The following is a 21,382-nucleotide window of genomic DNA, read 5'->3' on the forward strand; positions in this document are numbered from 1 at the left end:
CCAAATTTGTGGGATACATTGAAAGTGGTGCTAAGAGGAAAATTAATAGCACTAAGTGCCTTTATAAAGAAATTGGAAACATCCCACATAAGCAACTTAATGACACAGCTGGAAGCCCTAGGAAAAAAAGAAGCAGAAACACCAAAGAGGAGTAGATATCTGGAAGTAATTAAACTCATGGCTGAAATTAATAAGTTAGAAACAAAGAGAACAGTCCAAAGAATCTACAAAACCAAGAGCTGGTTCTTTGAGAAAAATCAACAAGCTAGACAAACCGTTAGACAAACTAACTAAAAGACAGAAAGACACTATCCAAATCAACAAAATCAGAAATGAAAAAGGAGACATATAACTACAGATACTGAAGAAATACAAAGAATCATAAGATCCTACTTCAAAGGCATATATGCAACAAAATTTGAAACTCTAAGGGAAATGGACAATTTTCTTGACCGATTCCACTTGCCAAAATTGAGTGAAGAACAGATAAACAAGCTAAATAGTCCCATTTCCCCTATAGAAATAGAAACAATCATTGATAGTCTCTTAACCAAACAAAGCTCAAGGCCAGATGGTTTCAGTGCAGAATTTTACCAGACCTCCAAGAATGTGCTAGTACTGATACTCTTTAAGCTACTCTAAAAGATAGAAATAGATGGAACATTACCAAACTCATTCTATGAGGCCATTGTCACATTGATACCTAAACCTCACAAAGACCCAATAAAGAGAGAGAATTTCAGCCCAATTTCTCTTATAAACATCGATGCAAAAATACTCAATAAAGTACTTGCAAAATGAATACCAGAACACATCAAAGATATCATTCACCATGACCACATAGGCTTCACTCCAGGAATTCAGGGATGGTTTAATATATGGAAATCCATCACTGTAATCCATCATATAAACAAACTGAAAATGAAAAACCACGTGATCATCTCCTTAGATGCAGAGAAAGTATTTGATAAAATCTAACACCCATTCATATTTAAAGTTTTGGAGAGAATGGGGATACAAGGCACATAACTCAACAGAATAAATGCTGTATACAGCAAACCAATAGCCAAAATCAGATTAAATGATGAGATACTCAAGGAAATTCCTCTAAAATCGGGAACAAAGTAAGGCTGCCCACTTTCTTTATATCTCTTCAGCATACTACTGGAAATTCTAACCAGATGAATAAGGTGATCATTTTGACCACCATCAAAAGGTGGTCAAGGGGATCCAAATGGGAAAGGAGGAAGTCAAATTATGCCTATTTACAGATGATATGATAGTGTATATAAGTGGCCCTCAAAATTCCACCAGAGAACTACTACAACTGATAAACACTTTCAACAAATTGGCTTGATACAAAATTAACTCAAAAAAGTCAGTAGCCTTCCTATATAAAAATGACAATCATTCAGAGGAAGAAATTAGGAAAACTACACCCTCCATGTTAGCTACAAGCAATATAAAATATTTAGGAGTTACTCTAACTAAGCAAGCAAAGGACATGTTTGAAAAAATTTCAAAACTCTGAAGAAGAAGATTGAAGATGACATGAGAAAATGGAATGATCTTCCTCACTCATGGATCAGGAGAACTAACATAGTAAAAATGCCATCTTACGAAAAACAATTTAAAGATTAAATGCAATTCCTATCAAAATATTTACACAATTTTTTAAAGACATTGAAAGTTCAATTCTCAACTTCAATGGAAAAACAAAAAACCCAGAATAGTTAAAACAATCTAGTACAATAAAAGATCCCCTGAAGAAATCTTCATACCTGATCTCAAACTGTACTATAAAGCAACAGTAATAAAACAGCATGGTACTGGCACAGCAACAGGCTAGTTGATCAGTGGAATCGAATCGAAGACCCAGAAATTAATCCACACACATATGGACACTTGATTTTTGACAAAGAAGCCAACTTTATTCAATGGAAAAGCGATAGCATCTTCAACAAATGGTGCCAGTCTAACTGGATGTCTACACGTAGAAAAATGCAATTGGACTCATATTTGTCACCATGCACAAAACTCAAGTCCAGGTGGATTAAAGATCTCAACATAAGACCAGAGACACTAAACTGGTTAGAAGAAAAAGTAGGGAAGAGCCTGGAACACATTGGTACAGAAGACAACTTCCTGAACAGAACACCAACAGCCCAGACCTTAAGGTCAACAATTAGTAAATGGGACCTCATGAGGCTGACAAACTTCTGTAAGGCAGGAGACACTGTCAACCGAACAAAGCGACAGCCTACAGACTGGGAAAAGATCTTCACCAACCCTACATCTGACAAAGTCTAATATCCAAAATATATAAAGAACTCAAGAAATTGAACACCACCACACCAAATAACCCAATTGAGAAATGGGTCTCAGAACTAAACAGAGAATTCTCAACAGAGGAATATCGAATGACTGAGAAAGAAAGAAATGCTCAATGTCCTTAATCATCAGGTAAATGCAAATCAAAACAACTCTGAGATTCCATCATACACCCATCAGAATGGCTAAGATAAAAAACCTCAAGTTACACCACATTCTGGTGAGGATGTGGAGAAAGAGGAACACTCCTTCATTGCTGGTGGGAATGCAAACTAGTACAACCAGTTTTGAAATCTATCTGGTGCTATCTCAGAAAACTAGGAATTAGGCTTCCTCAAGACCCAGTTATTCCACTTCTTGGAATATACCCAGAAGATGCTCCAGCACACAACAGGAAAATTTACTCAACCATGTTCATATCAGCCTTATTCATAATAACCAGAACCTGAAAACAGCCTAGATGTCCCTTAGTTGAAGAATGGATAAAGAAACTGTGGTACATTTACACTATGGAATACTACTCAGCTATTAAAAACAAGGAATTCCCAAAATCAGTGGACAAATGGATTGAACTAGAAATGATCGTAATAAGTGAGGTAACCCAGAAACAGAAAGAATCAACAGGCATATACTCACTTTAATCTGGATACTAGCCCAAGGAGCGTGTCCCATGAAAGTCTTTATTTACCAGGAAAGTGAGACAGAGGGGAAGACTTCCTATTGGGACTCTAGGTGAGAGAATCAAGGGAGAATGAGTAAATAGAAGGATCCAGAGGGTCCTAGAAACCTACAAGCAGATCATTATTACAGGTGGATCTGGGCCCAGGGGTCCTGCTCATACTATGGCACGAGCCAAGGACAATACATGCAGTAAACTTCGAACCCCTACCCAGAACTAGCCACCAGACAGGAAATTCTCTGCAGTTGAGTGGAGAATGGGGACTGACTTTCACATGAACTCTGGTGCCCCATATTTGACCATGTCCCCTGGATGGGGAGGCCTGGTGGCACTCAGAGGAAGGACAGCAGGCTACCAAGAAGAGACTTGATACCCTATGAGCATATACAGGGGGAGGAGGTCCCCCTGTGTCACAGTCATAGGGGAAGGGAATAAGGGGAAAATGGGAGGGAGGGAAGAATGGGAGGATACAAGTGATGGGATAACAATTGAGATGTAATATGAATAAGTTACTAACTAACTAATTAACTAAATGTACAAGGCACAAAAAATTAAATAAAGCTTCTATGAACATAATTGTAGAAGCATCCTTGTGGTATAGTAGACATATATCCAGATGTAGTATAGCTGGGTCATAAAAAAGATACATTTCCAAGTTTCTCAAAAATCAAAAAATTGATTTTCAAATTTATACATTTTTCCACTCCCACTGGCAATATAAGGGTGTTTTCATTCTTTTACACCCTCCACTGAATAAGCGATTACTTGAGTTTTTTATCTTAGCCATTTTGATAAGTGTAAGATGGAATCTCAGAGTTGTTTTTATTTGCATTTCTCTGATGACAAAAAATGTTGAACATTTCTTTAAGTGTTTCTTAGCCATTAGAAACTCATATGTTGAGAACTCTCTCTTCAGATCTTGACGAATTTTTAAATTTAGTTACTTGCTTTGTTGATGTCTAGTTTCTTAAGTTCTTTATATATTTTGTATGTCAGTAACCTTGCAGATGTAGAGTTCATGAAACTCTTCCAATTCTGTATGGTGCTGCTTTGTTTTCAGGTGTCTTTGCCTTACAGAAGCTTTTCAATTTCATGAATCTCATTTATTAATTGTTGATTTATTACCTCTACTCTCTATCATCTGGCTTGGGACCTCACTGAAAATAAGGACTTTTGAAGTTGGACTAAATGAAATTTGCATTACATTATGGATATAAGCCTCTAGGGGCCAGGGAGTGGAATAGAATAGTTTGATTAATTTTAGCCTGCATAGAAGCATGTGTGTGAATGCTTGGTTCATAGGGTGTGGCATTATTAGGAGTTGTGGCCTTGTTGGAGTAGAGTGGCCTGGATAGAAGACTTGTGTCACTGTGGAGTTAGAGTTTTGTGGTCTTAAATGCTCCAACTCTGCCAAGTGTAGCACAGAGTCTCCTGGCTGTTTTCAGATCAAGACGTAGAACTCAGCTCCGTCTCCAGCACCAAGGCTGTCTGTATGATGCCGTGCTTCTGACCATAATGATAATGGAACAAACCTCTGAAACTGTAAGGCATCCCTAACCAACTGTTTTTTTTCCTTCATAAACACAGTAAAAGTAAAAAAAAGTCATGGTGTCTCTTCACAGCAACGGAAATCCCAACTAAGACACCAATGAAACTTTCATTCACCGTAGATGAAGAAAAGAAGATATTCCATGACAAAAGTAAATTTAAATAATATCAATTCACATATCCAGACGCACAGAAGATACTTGGATGAAAGCTCCAAAATAAGTAGTTTACTCTACACTGTGTTTTAACAACACCCAAGAAAACAGAGGAAATAAAAATTTCACACTAGCAAGCACAGATACAAGAAAATTGAAATAATCCTCTGTATCATATTAGACCACCATAGATTAAATGCTTAACTTTAACAACAACAGCAACAGACATAACAGAAAGCCTACAAACTTAGAGAGACTGAACAACTCTCTACTCAGCGAGCACATAAAGAAAGAAATCAAAGACTTTTTAGAATTCGATGAAAATGAATCAAGAACATAGGCAAACTTATGGGACACATTGAAAGCCGTGTTAAGAGGAAAGTTAATAGCAGTAAGTGCCCTCACCAAGAAATTAGTGAAATTTCATACTAGCAACTTAACAATATACCTGATTGTCTGTGTCTTTATATTGTTGCCCAGACTAGAAATTACTAGATCAAGAATACTTATGTTAATATTAAAATTTTATTTGTGACTGGCTATCTAGAAAACAAAACCACATTTAAGGTTATATAGAGCCCATAAACATGACTAGTGTGGAGTAGTGTATCCCCATAGAATGGTGTTTTGGTTGCTGAGTGGTCAGTATTTGAACTACCTCTGCCTATAATGGACAATGGAGGCATAAATGGACCATGTATCTTCATGGGATCTGTGTGTAATGCATGTGTATGACTTTTTAGCTCACTTTTTTCCTTTGGATCTCGTGATCGAATTCAAACATCAGATTTCCAATGGCTTTGTGACCCAGGCATGGGACCATATCTCCCCAGAAGATTTATGGACATAAATATTCTTACCCTGAGGCAAGAATAGGTGATCTTAAAAACATATTTAACAAATTATAGTTCACATTCTTTGTGAACCGCAGATGTAAAGCCCTTGAGTATATTGTTCTGTATTCCTCTAAGGATGGTAAGACAGGGTCACAAGAAAGACTTGGGGGAGTTGGTGCCGAGTTTGAATTGATAGGATGCATGACCAATTTGAGTTCCTCTCCAGTCAGCAGTTGTAATAAAAAGATGCACACACATGAACATGAGTAAATGATGGGAGAGTGTCTGTGCAATTGCACATGTAACCTCTGCTCAGATTTATTGCATGGCAGATATGAAAAAGAAACACACTTTGATTATTTTCCTTTTGCTCCTGAAACTTTCTCTTGTCTTGTGCAGTTTTCATGAAGCCAGCTGCTTTTGGAGAATAAATCACAGCAAAACACTTGAAGACAACATGAAAAGAAGCTGTGGTTTTATCCTTTTCACACTGCCTATACACCTAGTGGAAGACTACTTCAGGGTGCTGCTAAATTTTGCGTGAGTCCTTCAGCAGTGTGCTCATTTTTGTTTTCTTTTATTGTAATGTTGTTGGTAGGGTAGGCAGTACAAGGCTTTTGTGCTTTCCACTCATGCTGTTAGAAAACACTTGAGATTGGGCCGGGCGTGGTGGCGCACGCCTTTAATCCCAGCACTCGGGAGGCAGAGTTGGGCGGATCGCTGTGAGTTCGAGGCCAGCCTGGTCTACAAAGTGAGTCCAGAACAGCCAAGGCTACAAAGAGACCCTGACTCGAAAAACCAAAAAAAAAAAAAAAAAAAAAAAAAAAAGAAAACACTTGAGATTATTTTGTCTTTTGTCCCTCTTTGGAAATGACTCAATTTATTACTTTATCTTTCCTTCTTTTAGACTTCATTTATAAAAATGGTATTTTAAAGAGACAAAACAACATATATTTCTCTATTATACCCCAACTCCTTCTTCAGATGGGTGGGGTACAGTTATCTCACTTAAAAACTCATTCAAACAAGTGAAATTACGTAAGCATTAAAAGGTTACAGTAAAATTCTCCTTTAAGTATCAGCCAAGAGCATGACATGCATAAATCCTAAAAAAAAAAAGAGTTTGTTTACATTTGATTTCTCACTTGCAGTGTAGATGTATCTGTACATATTATTTATTCTTTCAAACAATTTGCATGCTGGGACATCATGCCATTTATGGTCAACAGCTCCTGGAGATGAAATTCACTATAGGTAGGAGCGGACTGCCCACTGTGACATTTTTATGGCTTTTGTTTTCCATTTTATCGTCCCTCACTTGAAATATCACAATCACTCATTTGCGGGGAATTCTCAGTGTCAGGTGTTTGGTGAATATTCTACTTGAAATAATGAAAGAACTACAGTTACCAGACTTCTTCAGAATAGTTCTAACTCTGATAAAACAGGAGATGTCAGGGTAAGAAGTGATAGCTCTCATTCTTTGTGTCTCTTGTTCACAGATGATATTATGGGTAGGTGATAACATTTGAGAGTAAGAATTCATGTTAAAAATTAGATTATTTTTGTCACTACTGAATATACTTTTAAGTTTTAAAATCTTTCACTTATAGTACATTTTCTATTCTTCTGCATAATGCAATTACAAATTTCATGCAAATTTCACTGTGTACACTTTGATTCTGGTGGCTGCTACAAACATTTCTTATGCCAGGGGTAAATCATCTACTCTTTCACTTATTTGAGTTCTGTTCTCAATCCATAAAGGTAGCTAATCTTGTTAAAGATGCATAATATATGGGTTAATTGAATCCGTTCACTAGGCATACTGTGGCATATCTTATCACATTGAAAGAAATTTTGCGTTCATCTCTGAATGTATTATGGGCAACAAATATAGACAAACAGCAGAATTGAAATATCTTCATGAGAGGATAAATAACCTTTAGAGGAAACAGAGAAGCAACGAGAGATTCTGGTGACTTAGTTATAAAAAAACTTCATGACCAATAAATGTTTACCCAAATATGACATCATTTAAAGGACAGTGAATGATAATTAAGTGTGTATATTTAGAGTAGAAAAATATGTATTGTTGTTTGTGGTATATTTTTTTGGAAACAAACAGATAGAACAGCTTTGATAATTCCCATGTTTCTGCTTTCTATATTCAACCTGAATTTCTTTCTGCAAGGACACAGAACACATTTACTTTAAATATTCCTTTGAAGCGCTTGCACGCTATAACCGACATGTACACTGTTTGAAAAAATTAACTTAAATCTGTTATTTGACAATTTTATACATGCATATAGTGGAATCCAGTTCCTCTGACCCCACCTCTTTCCCTTGTACCTCTCTTCCTATTCTTTCACCACTCCTCTTTTCCTAACAACTCCCTTTTCATATTCATTTTTTTGTTTCACTTCTAACATAGCTAACCAGTACCATATATTTCACTATTTATTTGGAACTATGCTTTAGAAGCTGGTGAGATTATCAATGGGAAAAGAACTGGAAGGAAGTGTTGTCCTCCCCTATGTGTTGCCAATAATTCAGGATCCCTCCGTGATCCTTAATTGAAAAGTGACCACTGGCCTGTCTATCTCTGTACAGTCTCTCCAGAGATAACCCCAGCAGCTGTGAGAATTTGAGTGTGGTGCGTGTCCTGACAGGAAGGTTCCATTCCATCATTATCCCCCTCTCTTCACAAACTTAAACTTTACCTATACATTCATCTTCCCTTGAAGGGGATTATATCTACATGTGAGTTTTATGGGATACATATCATTAACCTGTCACACTCATTGTGTTATACTTGAAGATTATTATGTTTGGAGTTGTGTTAGTAATGACCACCGTATTATTATTTTTTTTTTCAGTTTGCCAGTGAATATATACCAATATGTTCTGGTAATGCTTTTTGCCATAGAAGAGATCAACGAGAACCCTAATCTTTTACCCAACTCTACCTTGGGGTTTGCCTTTCTTGGTGACCAGTGTGATATTACAGTGACAAATTTTAATAACCTAAATATGTTCTCAAAATATGGTAAGATGCTTCCTAATTACATCTGTGAATACAGTGACTGTGATGTAGCTCTTACAGGACCAACATGGACAGCTTCTGCCCAGGTGGGGACCCTCCTGCAGCTCTTCACATTTCCCCAGGTAAAGTAAACTATAATGGGTAGAGTTCAAAACCTATTTATTATTATTTATTTATTGATTGATTTAAGTGTTTGTGCATATTTGAAGAAGAATCTAGAGATGGTATCTGTGTTGGGATAATCTTATTTTGTGATTTGTAGAGTTTACCCTTGTTCATTCAATGCTGATTTCTCCATCCCATTATCTGGTTTAAGTCTAGACATGGCACTGTAAAGTTTATTCAAAGTATCTTCTGCCTCATTGTTTGTGTAAACATTTTTGCTATATGCTTTCTGCTCTGCTAATAAAATGCCAACCTGTCAATGCAGCAATACAGAGAGTAGGGTGAGACATTGAGTCTATATAGAGGTAGAGAGAGAGAGAGAGAGAGAGAGAGAGAGAGAGAGAGAGAGAGAGAGAGAGAGAGAGAGAGAGAGAGAGAAGAGATTAAGCCACTAAGAGATGTATCCATGAGGAGAGTAGGAGAGTATTAAGAAGCACCAGGAGAAATGAACCAGAGATAAGAAATGATTTTAAAAAATAAAATATAATAGGAAATTTGGCTAGGAAGAAGCTAGGCCAGCTTAGAAGTCTGGGATGGAACAATTATCATTCAGTATTATGCTCCAGACTAAATAAATCACAGACTCCATGTGTAATTATTTGAGTAAATAGCTGGCTAAAGATAACTGCCACTATATGGAATTTATGATTCATATAACATTAATAATCCTTCCATATTCCTGTGTCATTTTATATAACCACACAGGGAAAAGATCCATGTAACATCAATAATTCCATTTTCATAGAAAATTAGAAATTACAGAAATAAGGAATTTGTAGAGTGCCAAGGGGTGTCAGTAGTTTTCTAAATTACAGCAGTTAAGAAATTATATGAATTTGGTGAACAACTAGATTTTCCTCCTACTTCTAAATGATGCTTTTAAATTTCAGACCTTAGCTTATTGCCTGTCCAGTGCCTCATGTTGCCTCCTGTGTTCTGTTTTATTTAGGTTACCTATGGACCATTTCATGATAGTCTGAGTGGCCATGACATGTTTCCTCATATATATCAGGTCGCCTCAAAGGACACAAGCCTAGTTCTTGCCATGGTTTCCTTGATGATTCATTTTAGCTGGAACTGGGTGGGGCTGGTCATCTTAGATGATGACCAAGGTGTTCAATTTCTCTTAGATATGAGAGGAGAGATGAAAATAAATGAAGTCTGTTTAGCTTTTGTGAATGTGATCCCAGTAAACATGCAATTATACATACAAAGGGCTGAGACTTATTATTACCAAATCATGACATCATCAGCAAATGTTGTTATCCTTTATGGTAACATGAACTCTACTCTAGAAGTGAGCTTTGGAAGATGGCAAACTTTAGGCATACGGAGATTATGGGTCACCACCTCACAATGGGATGCCATCTCAAGGACAAGAGATTTCACCACTGGTTCTTTCCATGGGGCTTTCACTTTTTCCCACCACTATCAAGAAATTCCTACTTTTAAACATTTTATTCAGAAAATAAGTGTTTCCACTTACCCAGAAGGTGTTTCTCTGATGAGATTGGGATGGATTTATTTTAACTGTTCGGTATCTGTATCTGATTGTAAAATACTGAATCATTGTTCATCTAATACCTCACTGGAATGGTTACCATGGCACAATTTTGACATGGCCATGAATGATGAGCATTATAATATATATAATGCTGTGTATGCTGTAGCCCATGCCTTTCACAACATGCAACTCCAACAGTTAGATATTAACATAATGGAAAGTTGGAAAGGGATGACACTTAAATGCCTTCAGGTAAATATGATTCTAGGTTGTGGCAAGTTTGCAATAAAATTAACATCATCTGCATCAATTTGGACCTAGAGTGAATACCAGTACTTATGTTTAACATGGCATGGATGTGTATGCCAATAATCTCAGTATTGAAATGCAAAATCAGGCATACATAAAAAGCTTAATGGCTAACTAGAAATACCAGACTCAATAAGGTTTATGTTTACTGAGGGAGCCCTTCTCATGAAAGTCAGGCAGAAATCAATAGAGGAAGATACATGATGCCTTTATCTGTCCTTTCATAATGCTCTTTGATGCATGCAGACACATACATGTGTAGATACACACACACACACACACACACACACACACACACACACACACACACAATGTCACTTGTCATTTTACCATTTTGGTTAGGTCCATGTTTTAAGGTGCATTTTGAGGGAGAAATTAAAAAGTAAAAAATATCCTCAACAGGCTACATCAGCCTTGATGTGTAGACATATTTAACCATAAGATTATGCATTTTTAGGTAAATACCTTTCTGAAGAATTTAAAATTTGTTAATCCTGTAGGAGACCCAGTGAATATTAATCAAACAGAAAAAGTAGATGCAATGTATGACATTCTCACCGTGTTGAATTTTCTACAAGGTTATGTACTAAAGGTGAAAATAGGACAGTTCTATCCTTATTTTTCACATGACCAACAACTGTTCTTATATGAAGACATGATTGAGTGGGCCACAGGAAGTAGACAGGTGGGTTGCATCCAGTTTTTTAAATTGTTTATCCACTTCATTATTAAGATAAAAAAAAAGTACAGGTCATGCCTATTTGTTCCATTCAATGTGTGAAATAAGTTTGTACATTACTCTTTGATGGCTAAATGAAGTTTCATATACATTTTAAGTGTTTTTAAATTTTTATTTATTTATACAATTTACGTCCTGGCCATAGCCCCATTCCTCCTTTCCTCCCAGTCATCATTTCTGCCTTTTCCTCCATCTTTCTCCCCTATTCCTCAGAAGAGTGCAGTCCCCATTCCCATCAAGTCCTTTAAGGACTGAGTGTGTACACTTTGTGTCTGGCAAAGCAATTCTGTGAGAGGGAAGTAAGTTAAAACCTGGCAAGAGAGTCCTTATCAGAAAATGTTCCCACTCCCACTACTAGGGGACCCACATACATTCTGAGCAGTCCATTAGCTACATCTATGTATGGAGCCTAAGTCCAGTCCATACAAGGTCCTTGGTTGGTGCTTCAGTCTCAGCAGGCCCCTCTACACTCTAGTTATCTGGCTCTGTGTGTCTTCCTTTGAAGCTACTGTTAAGTCCAAGATTTTCTCCCCCCTTCCTTTCTCACAAGGATCCGTACTCGTCTCCTAATGTTTGGCTGTGTTTTGAGGTGCTGCTAGGTGGAGACTCTCAGAGAACAACTCTGTTTGACTCCTGCCTTCAGACATAGCAAAATATCTTTAATAGTGTCAGAGGTTGGGTTGATGCAGGCATTGGTTGAAATTTTCCTCAGTCCTTGCAAAATCTGTTCTATTTTTACCTCTGAACATATTGCTGCTAGGGTCAGTTTTGAATGGAAGTTTTTGTTTGTGGGTTTGTGTTCTCTTCCCTGTAAGAGGAGACTTGTCAATTTAGAAGGGCTTCTCTTCAGTCTCTACGGGCCCTGCTACCAGGATTCTCTGATAGAGTCTCTCTCATGTCCCCCTGGGAGACGACCCTCACTTAAGTCTTCAGCTTGTCACAGAGCTCCTAGCCCCCAATTTCTCTCTACAGGCCTTTTTTTCCTCTCACTCCCACTCTTCCCACATCTGATTCCCCCTCTTACGTATCTCTGCATTTCCTCTGCTACATTGTTCCATCTCTTCAAGAACTACTTCTGTCTATTAAGTTTCCTTCATGAGGGAGGCTTAAGCATCTTACCTTGGATCCTTGCTACATATCTTCTTTGGGTCTGTGCATTGTAGTATGCTTATCCTTTAGTATATGGCTTAAATCCATTTACAAGTGAGGACATACCACATGTGTCTTTCTGTGTCTGGATTGCCTCACCCAGGATGATCTTTTCTAGTTCAATCCCTGTGCCTGTAAATTTCATGATTTGTTTATTTGTAATATTTGAGTAGTGTTCCGTTGGGTAAATGTACCAATGTTTATTTAGCCATTCTCTGCTTGAGGGACATCTAGGTTGTTTCTATCTCCTATCTATTTCAATTAAGGCTACTATGAACATAGTTGAGCAAGTGTCCTTGCTGTATAGTGGAGCATCTTTTGGGTATATACTCAGGAGTGGTATAGATAGGTCTTGAGGAATCACTATTTCCAAATTTCTGAGATAGCACAAGATTGATTTCTAAAGCAGTTACACTCCTACCAGCCATGGAGGAGTATTCCTCTTTCTCCACATTCTTGGCAACATTTGCTGTCACTTGAGTTTTGATCTTAGCCCTTCTGATGGGAGAAAGATGGAATCTCAGAGTCATCTTGATTTGCATTTCCCTGATGACTAACGACATTTGGCATTTCTCTAAGTGCTTCTCAGCGATTCAGGATCTCTCTGTTGAGAATTTTCTGTTTAGCTCTGTACCCCATTTTTAAACTGCATTATTTTGTTTGTTGGCATTTTAATGTTTTTAGTTCTTTATATATTTTGGATATTAGCCCTTTGTCAGATGTAGGATTTGTGGAGATATTTCCCAGTCTGTAGGCTGTTGTTTCATTCTATTGACAGTGTCTGTGGCTTTAGAGAAGATTTTTCAGTTTCAAGAAGTCCGATTTCATTGTTGATCTCAGAACCTGAGCTGCTGGTGTTCTGTTCTTGATATTGTTTCCTGTGCCAATGAATTCAAGGCTCTTACCCACTTCCTCTTCTAATATATTTAGTGTATCTGGTTTTAAGTTGATGTCTTTGATCCACTTGGACTTGAATTTTGTTCAGGGTGATAAATATCAATCTATTTGAATTTTTCTACATGAAAATATCCAGTTAGACCACCATCATTGTATGATGTTAGCTCTTTTGTAAAAAAAAAAAAATCAAGTGTCCTAGGTATGTGGGTCTAATTCTGGGTCTTTGATCCAACAGGCTATTTCTATGCCAGTACCATGCATGTTTTATGACTACTGCTCTGTAGTATACATTTAAGTCAGGGATGAAGAAGTTCTTTCTTTTATTGGACTGTTTTACATTTTCTGAGTTTCTTGTTTTTTCAAATGAAGTTTGTGTTTGGGTGAAATGTTCTGTAGATATCTTTACAAGTCTGTAAAGAATTGTGGTGGTATTTAAATGGGAATTTGCATTGAATCAGTATAGAATTATAAGATGGCCATTTTTACTATGTTAACCTACCAATACAAGAGCATAGGACATCTTTCCATCTTTTGATATCTTCTTCAATATTTTTCTTTAGATTCTTGCAGTTCTTGTCATACATGTCTTCGATTTGCTTGGTTAGAGTTATATGCCAAGACGTTGTGGCTATTGCGGAAGGTGTAGTTGCCCTAATTCCTTTCTCATCATGTTTGTCATTTATATACAGGAGGGCTACTGAGTTTTTGGAGTTAATCTTGTATCTAGGTGCTTTGCTGAAGGTTTGTATCTTCTAGTGGAGTTCTCTAGTAGAATTTTGTGGTCACTTTTGTATACTATCGTATCACTGGCAAACAGTGATACTTGGACTTCTTTTCTAATTTGTATGCCTTTGACCTCCTTTAGTTTTCTCATGGCTGCAGATAAAAATTAAAGCACTATATTGAAGAGATAAGAAGAGAGTGGCAAGCCTTTCCTTGTCCCTGATTTTAGTAGAATTTCTTTGAGTTTCTCTCCACTTAATTTGCTGTGAGCTATTAGCTTGCTGTACATAGCCTTTATTATGTTTAGGTATGGGTTTTGTATGCCTGATCTCTCCAAGGCTTTCATCATAAAGTGCTGTTACATTTTGTCAGTGGTGTTTTCAGCATCTAATGAGATAATCATGTGATTTTTCTTTAAGCTTGTTTATATGGTAAATAATATTGATGAGTTTTCTTATTTTGAACCTTCCCTGCATGCCTGAGATGAAGTCTACTTGATCAGAGTAGATGGAATATTTGTTGTGTTCTTGGATTCAGTTTGGTAGTATTTTATTGAGTATTTTTGCAGCGATGTTCATGAGTTAAAAAATTGGTCTGATATTTTCTTTTATCATCAAGTCTTTGTGTGGTTTGTGTATCAGGGTGATTGTACCTTCATAGTATGAGTTTGATAGTGTTCCTTCTCTTCCTATATTGTAGAGTAGTTTGAGGAATATTTGTATTAGTTCTTCTTTGAATGTCTTGTGGAATTCTGTACTACTTTTGTTTCCTTAGGGGTTATAGTAATGTTTAAACAGTTTATCTGTTCTTGATTTAACTTTGGTAAGTGAAGTGTTTCAATAAAATCATCCATTTTTTAGTTGTTCCAATTTTGTAGAATACATGCTTTTGAAGTAAGACTTAGTGATTTTGGGATTACTTAGTATTTGTTTTTATGTCCCCTGTTTCCTTTCTGATTCTGCTAATTTGGATAATCTCCCTCTGTCTTTTAGTTAGTTTAGCTAGGGGTTTGTCTATCTTGTTGATTTTTCTTAAAGAACCACCTCTTGGTTTCATTGATTATTTTTATTGTTTTCTTTTTTTTCTATTTTATTGATTTTAGAACTGAGATTATTTCCTGTCATTTACTTCTTCTTTGTGTGTTACCTTCTTTTTCCTAGAACATTCTGTTAAGTTGTGAATATGGGATCTCTTCAAATTATTTATTGCAACTTTTAGAGCTATAAACATTCCTCTTGGAACTGCTTTCAATGTGTCCCATAACTTTGAGTATGTGGTGCCTTCACTTTCAATGAATTATAGGAAGTCTTTACTTTTTTATTTATTTTGTTTCTGATCCAGTGGTCATTGAGTAGGGACTTGTTCAGTTTCCATGAGTTCGTAGGCTTGCTGTTTTTCTCTTGTTTTTGAGTTCCAGCTTTAGTCCACAGTGGTTTGATAAGATGCAAGGGGTTATTTTGATCTTTTTGTATCTGTTGAGGTTTGCTTTGTGACCAAGTCTCTGGTCAATTTTGGAGAAGGTCCCATGAAGTGCTGAGAAGAAGGTATTTTCTTTTGTGTTTGGGTGAAATGTTCTGTAGATATCTGTTAGGTCCATTTGACTCATGATGTCTATTAGTTTTATTTCTCCATTTAGTTTCTGTCTTGATGATCTGTTTATTGGTAATAGTGCAGTTTGATGTGTGATTTAAGCTTTAGCAATGTTTCTTTTTTTTTTACATTTTTAAAATTAATTTATTCATATTACATCTCAGTTGTTAGCCCATCCCATGTATCCTCCCATTCCTCCCTTCCTCCCACTTCCCCCCTACTCCCCTCCCCTCCCCTAAGTCTGTGTCTGAGGGGGACCTCCTCCCCCTGAATATGCTCATACGGTATCAAGTCTCTCCTTGGTGACCTATTATCTTTCCTCTGAGTGCCACCAGGCATCTCCATCCAAGGGACATGTTCAAATATGGGGCACCAGAGTTTGTGTGAAAGTTAGATCTCCTTCTCCACTCAACAGTGGAGAATGTCCATCGGCTAGTCCGGGTAGGGGTTCAAGGTTTACTGCCTATTTTTTCCTTGGCTGTTGCCACAGTTTGCGGAGGACCCCAGGGACCAGACTCGCCTGTAGTTATCCAGGACCCACTGGATCCTTCTATTTCCTCATTCTCCCAGGCTTCTCACACCTAAAGTTTCAATAGGATGTCCTCCCCTCTTACCCTCTATCCTGGTAGGTACAGTTTTCCATGAGGACGTAAACCTTGGACTAGTGTCTCGATATAAGTGAGTATATACCATTTAGCTCTTTTTCCTTCTGTGTGAACTCACTCATTATGACAATTTCTAGTTCAATCCATTTGTCCACAAATTTGGGAAATTCCTTGTTTTTAATAACTGAGTAGTATTCCATAGTGTAAATGTACCACAGTTTCTTTATCCATTCTTCTATTGAGGGACACGTAGGCTGTTTCCAAGTTCTGGCTATTATGAATAAGGCAGCTATGAACATGGTTGAGCATATGTCCCTGTTGTGTGGTAGTGCATCCTCTGGGTATATTCCAAGGAGTGGAATAGCTGGGTCTTGAGGAAGCCCTATTCCCATTTTTCTGAGAAAGCACCAGATAGCTTTCCAAAGTGGTTGTACTAGTTTGCATTCCCACCAGCAATGCAGGAGTGTTCCTCTTTTTCCACACCCTCGCCAGCATGAGGTGTCAGTTGAGTTATTGATCTTAGCCATTCTGATGGGTGTAAGATGGAATCTCAGTGTCGTCTTGATTTGCATTTCTCTGATGACTAAGGAGGTCGAGCATTTCTTTAAGTGTTTCTCAGCCATTTGATATTCCTCTGTTGAGAATTCTCTGTTTAGCTCTGCGCCCCATTTCTATATTGGGTTATTTGGTTTGGTGGTGTTTAATTTCTTGAGTTCTTTATATATTTTGGATATTAGACCTTTGTCAGATGAAGAGTTGGTGAAGATCTTTTCCCAGTCTGTAGGCTGTGGCTTTGTTCTCTTGACAGTGTCACCTGCCTTACAGAAGCTTCTCAGCCTCATGAGGTCCCATTTATTAATTGTTGATGTTAAGGCCTGGGCTGTTGGTGTTCTGTTCAGGAAGTTGTCTCCTGTGCCTATGAGTTCCAGACTCTTCCCCACTTTTTCCTCTAACTGGGTTAATGTCTGTGGTTTTAGGTTGAGGTCTTTAATCCACTTGGACTTGAGTTTTGTGCATGGTGACAAATAGGGGTCTAATTTCATTTTTCTACATGTAGACATCCAGTTAGACCAGCACCATTTGTTGAAGATGCTGTCGTTTTTCCATTGAATGGATTTGGCTTCTTTGTTGAAAATCAAGTGAGCAAATGTGTGTGTGGATTCATCTTTGGGTCTTCAGTTCGATTCCATTGATCCACTAGCCTATTGCTGTGCCAGTACCATGCTGTTTTAATTACTATTGCTCTATAGTACAACTTGAGATCAGGTATGGAGATTCCTCCAGAGGATCTTTTATTGTATAGAATTGTTTTTGCTATTCTGGGCTTTTTGTTTCTCCATATGAAGTTGAGAATTGTTCTTTCAATATCTTCAAAATATTTAGTAGGTATTCTGATAGGGATTGCATTGAATCTGTAAATTGCTTTTGGTAAGATGGCCATTTTTACTATGTTGATTCTTCCAATCCACGAACAAGGTGGATCCCGCCATCTTCTGATGTCATTTTCAATCTCTTTCTTTAATCAATGCAATTTCCCGCAGTTGGGAAATAGATGTTCAGGATTGAGATGTCATCTTGGTGTATTTTTCCTTTGATGACTATGAGGTGGCCTTCCCATTCTCTAATAAAATAAAGTATATTTTGTTAGATTCTAGAATGTCTCCTCCAGCTTGGTTGTTGGTCCATTTGCTGGGAATACTTTTTTCTGCTCTTTATTCTCAGGTAATATCTATTTTTATTGCTGTGGTGTATTTCTTGCATGCGGCAGAATTATGGGTCCCGATTTGGCACCCATTCTGTTAGCCTGTGTCTTTTTATTAGGGAGTTGAGGCCATTGATATAGAAAGATATTAGTGATCGACGGTTGTTAGTTTGTGTTTTCTCTTATGTTGGTGATTGTAGTGTGTGTGTGTGTGTGTGTGTGTGTGTGTGTGTGTGTGTGTGTGTGTGTGTTTCTCTCTTTTTTCTTTTACAGATGTGGGATTATTTATTTCTTTTGTTTTTCTGGGTGCAGTTTTCCACATAGTATCTTCTGTATGGCTGGCTTAGTGGATAGGTACTGTTTAAGCATGATTTTTGTCATGGGATATCTTGTTTTATCCATCTATGGTGATTGAAAGTTATGCTGGGTATATTAATCTGAGTTGACATCTGTGGTATCTTAGTGTCTGCTAGAGATCTGTCTATGTCTTTTGTTTTTCATAGGGTGTTGAGAAGTCAAATGTAATTCTCATAAGTTTGCCATTTTAATAATATTTCTTTCTTCTGTACAATTAGTGTTTTTATTATTATGTGGTAGGAGAAATTTCCATTTCAATCTATTTGGAGTTCTGTAGGCATCTTTTATGTTTATAGGCATCACTTTAAGTTGGAGAAGTTTCCTTCTATGATTTTGTTGAAAACACTCTCTGAGCCTTGGAGCTGGAAGTCTTCTTCTTCTGTTCTTATTATCCTTAGAATAGGTCTTTTTGTAGTGTCTCAGATTTTTGGATGTTTTGTGTCATGAATTTTTTATTTTGAACGTTGTCTTAACTGGTATATCAGTTACTTCAAGCCTATCTTATACTCTTGAGATTTTCTCTTCCATTTATTGTATTCTGTTGGTGATGCTTGTGTCTGCAGTTACTGTTCTCTTCATCGGTCATCTACAGGATTGCCTCAGATTGTGTTTTCTTTATTGCTTCTAGTTCCATTTTTAGGTATTGAACATTTTTATTCATTTTTTCCTCCCATTTCCTTATATTTTCATGTAATTCCTCAAATGATTTATTCAATTCCTACATCTATTTGAATGTATTTTCCTATATGTCTTTGAGGGATTTATTTTCCTCTTTTCAGGCCTCTATCCCTTTCATAAAATTATATTTAAAATATTTTCTTGTACTTTGGGTATGATAATATCTCTAGGGCTTGATGTGGTAGGACTGCTGGTTTCTGGTGGTGTCATATGACTCTGAGTTTTGTTTCTTATGTTCTTCCCTTGGCCTCCAGCTACCTGGTTGTTTCTGCTGTTAGCAGGCCTGGTGGCCCCTCTGCTGGGGTCCCTGTCTGTGTCCAAGGTAGGCTCTCTGTAAGATAGCTCCAAGGCAAATGCTGCTCACTTGGACACCACACAATCCTCCTCAGGATGGTGGGAATTGGGGGTTGGGGCCTCTGTCAAGACCAGCTCTGCTGGGATTGCTGTCTGTGTCCCAGATAAGCCAGCCTATCTGGATGTGAGGGCAATCTGGCTGCAATATCTCTCACTCCATTGATCTCCAGGGTTGATTCAGATGATCTGGCTAGCTATGCAGGTTTACCCTTCTCCCATCACTATTCCATTACATCCTCACTGAAGCTGCATGCTTGTTCGAAGAGGACAACCTTACCCAAAAATAGAGGAGGACCTGTCTTCAATCAGGGATATACCAGTAGTTGTGCTCCCCTATACGTTGTGCTCCCCTATATGTTTGTTGTGCTCCCCTGCAAGGACTTCCAAATAAGCCCCCAATGTTCAATTTTAATTTTAACCAAACATCTGAGTCATTTTTTTCCCTTATTAGTTGATGAATTTATTTTCTATCCCATTTTACGTTTTTGAGGACTATAGGATTTCATCAATTCGTTTTACATGTCTATAGTATATATAATATTTAGTATATTAAACCTGTTTGCAGCATGCCATTTTATTTCAAGTATGCTGAAAATAAGTTAATTAATATGTCAGTATGTTGAAAGAGACTTGATAAGAAAAAATGACATTTCTGTTGTCAAAACACATTTGGTTTTCCTCAGTTATCCAACTCAGTGTGCAGTATACCTTGCTATCCTGGTTTCAAGAAATCCCATCAGGAAGGAAAAGCAGACTGCTGTTTTGATTGTTCCAGATGTCCTGAGAATGAAGTTTCCAACACCACAGGTCATTGCATGCCTTGGGAGAAAATACAACAAATTGACAATCTTATTCTACATGCATTATGAACATAAATTACCATGGAAGGGAACTTTAGATAAAGCTTAATTTATCACTTAATTTTAATGATAAATACTATTTCCCCTAGATAAAACACTCACTCTATTGTTCCCTGAGACACATTTGTTGACTATTAATAGGCCCAGGAAAGAGTGTATTTTCTCAAATAAACAGACTTGAGAGCTAAATATTAAGTCAAGTAACCTTTTCTCAGGAATTTCACATGTATTATTACCTGGTATTATTTTCACCAACATATTTATCAGGCTGAAAACTCAAGTCTTTCCTGTGCCAATTTACTAGTTCCCAGATAGGTTACTGAAATGATCAGGTGCTCAAAGATTTTTATGTTTAGGTTAAGAAATATGCATTATGTAAGTAAAGCACCATTCAAAGAATATAAACAATATATTTGCTATGTTTTTTTTTGTTGTTATCTTGTTCACAGGTCAATGATGAAGGTAACATGTAGAAATAAAATTTTGAATTAAGCCATACAGCTGAAGTAAAGGGTAGGCACATCAGCTATAGAATGACATAAATAAATGACATGCTTGTGAGTCAAGGGCAATCTTTTAGATTGATATTGTTGATTCTATATTATGTGACTGGAGTAATTTTTATAGAATCAATGAAATAATAAACTATTAGAAAAATAAAGTTATAATTATGGCAGGAACAATATTAAAAATGTAGTTTAAAATCAAGAAAGTTGAACATACATGTAGAGATATCATGTTGAAAAGATGATCAATATTAATGATTTTTTGTGAAATGCCTATTGTATAATGTCAGAAGAAAAAAGGACTAAGGGTAATAATATACTATAAGAAAGATGCATAAAATTGTTATAAAGATTACACTGTCCCATAAAGATATAATTAATGTTAATTAATTACTTATGAACTCACTGTTGCCTAAAAACAAAGTTATTGGATAGAATTATTTTCTAAATTATATTTCCTATTAATATTACATATGAATACAAAAATAAAATTTCTTGTATTTACAAGATGTAAAATTATGATGCATAAAACAAAATATTTAATACACTGGCCCATGATTTTATATAATATTATTATGAAAAAGAGAAAACTAAGTAGTGTATGTCTCTCAGTGGAAAGCATCAATATATCATTCCTCAATTTTAT

General features: G+C 36.8%; 1 protein-coding gene across 1 annotated transcript in view; it reads left to right on the forward strand.

Moving 5' to 3' along the window:
• Nucleotides 1–21,382, forward strand: part of LOC311605918 (uncharacterized protein) — a gene marked incomplete at its 3' end in the record, with an annotated part of 114,752 nt that overhangs the window by 91,626 nt on the left and 1,744 nt on the right. Inside the window, exons 11-15 of the mRNA XM_084796755.1 lie at nt 5,949–6,089; nt 8,432–8,720; nt 9,713–10,519; nt 11,034–11,261; nt 20,054–20,177. Coding sequence (XP_084652881.1) covers nt 5,949–6,089; nt 8,432–8,720; nt 9,713–10,519; nt 11,034–11,261; nt 20,054–20,177 — 1,589 coding nt within the window. The remainder of the gene's footprint in view (nt 1–5,948; nt 6,090–8,431; nt 8,721–9,712; nt 10,520–11,033; nt 11,262–20,053; nt 20,178–21,382) is intronic.

The sequence above is a fragment of the Acomys minous genome (genome assembly GCF_964271855.1).
Source record: "Acomys minous genome assembly, chromosome: 9".
Classification (NCBI taxonomy): domain Eukaryota; kingdom Metazoa; phylum Chordata; class Mammalia; order Rodentia; family Muridae; genus Acomys; species Acomys minous.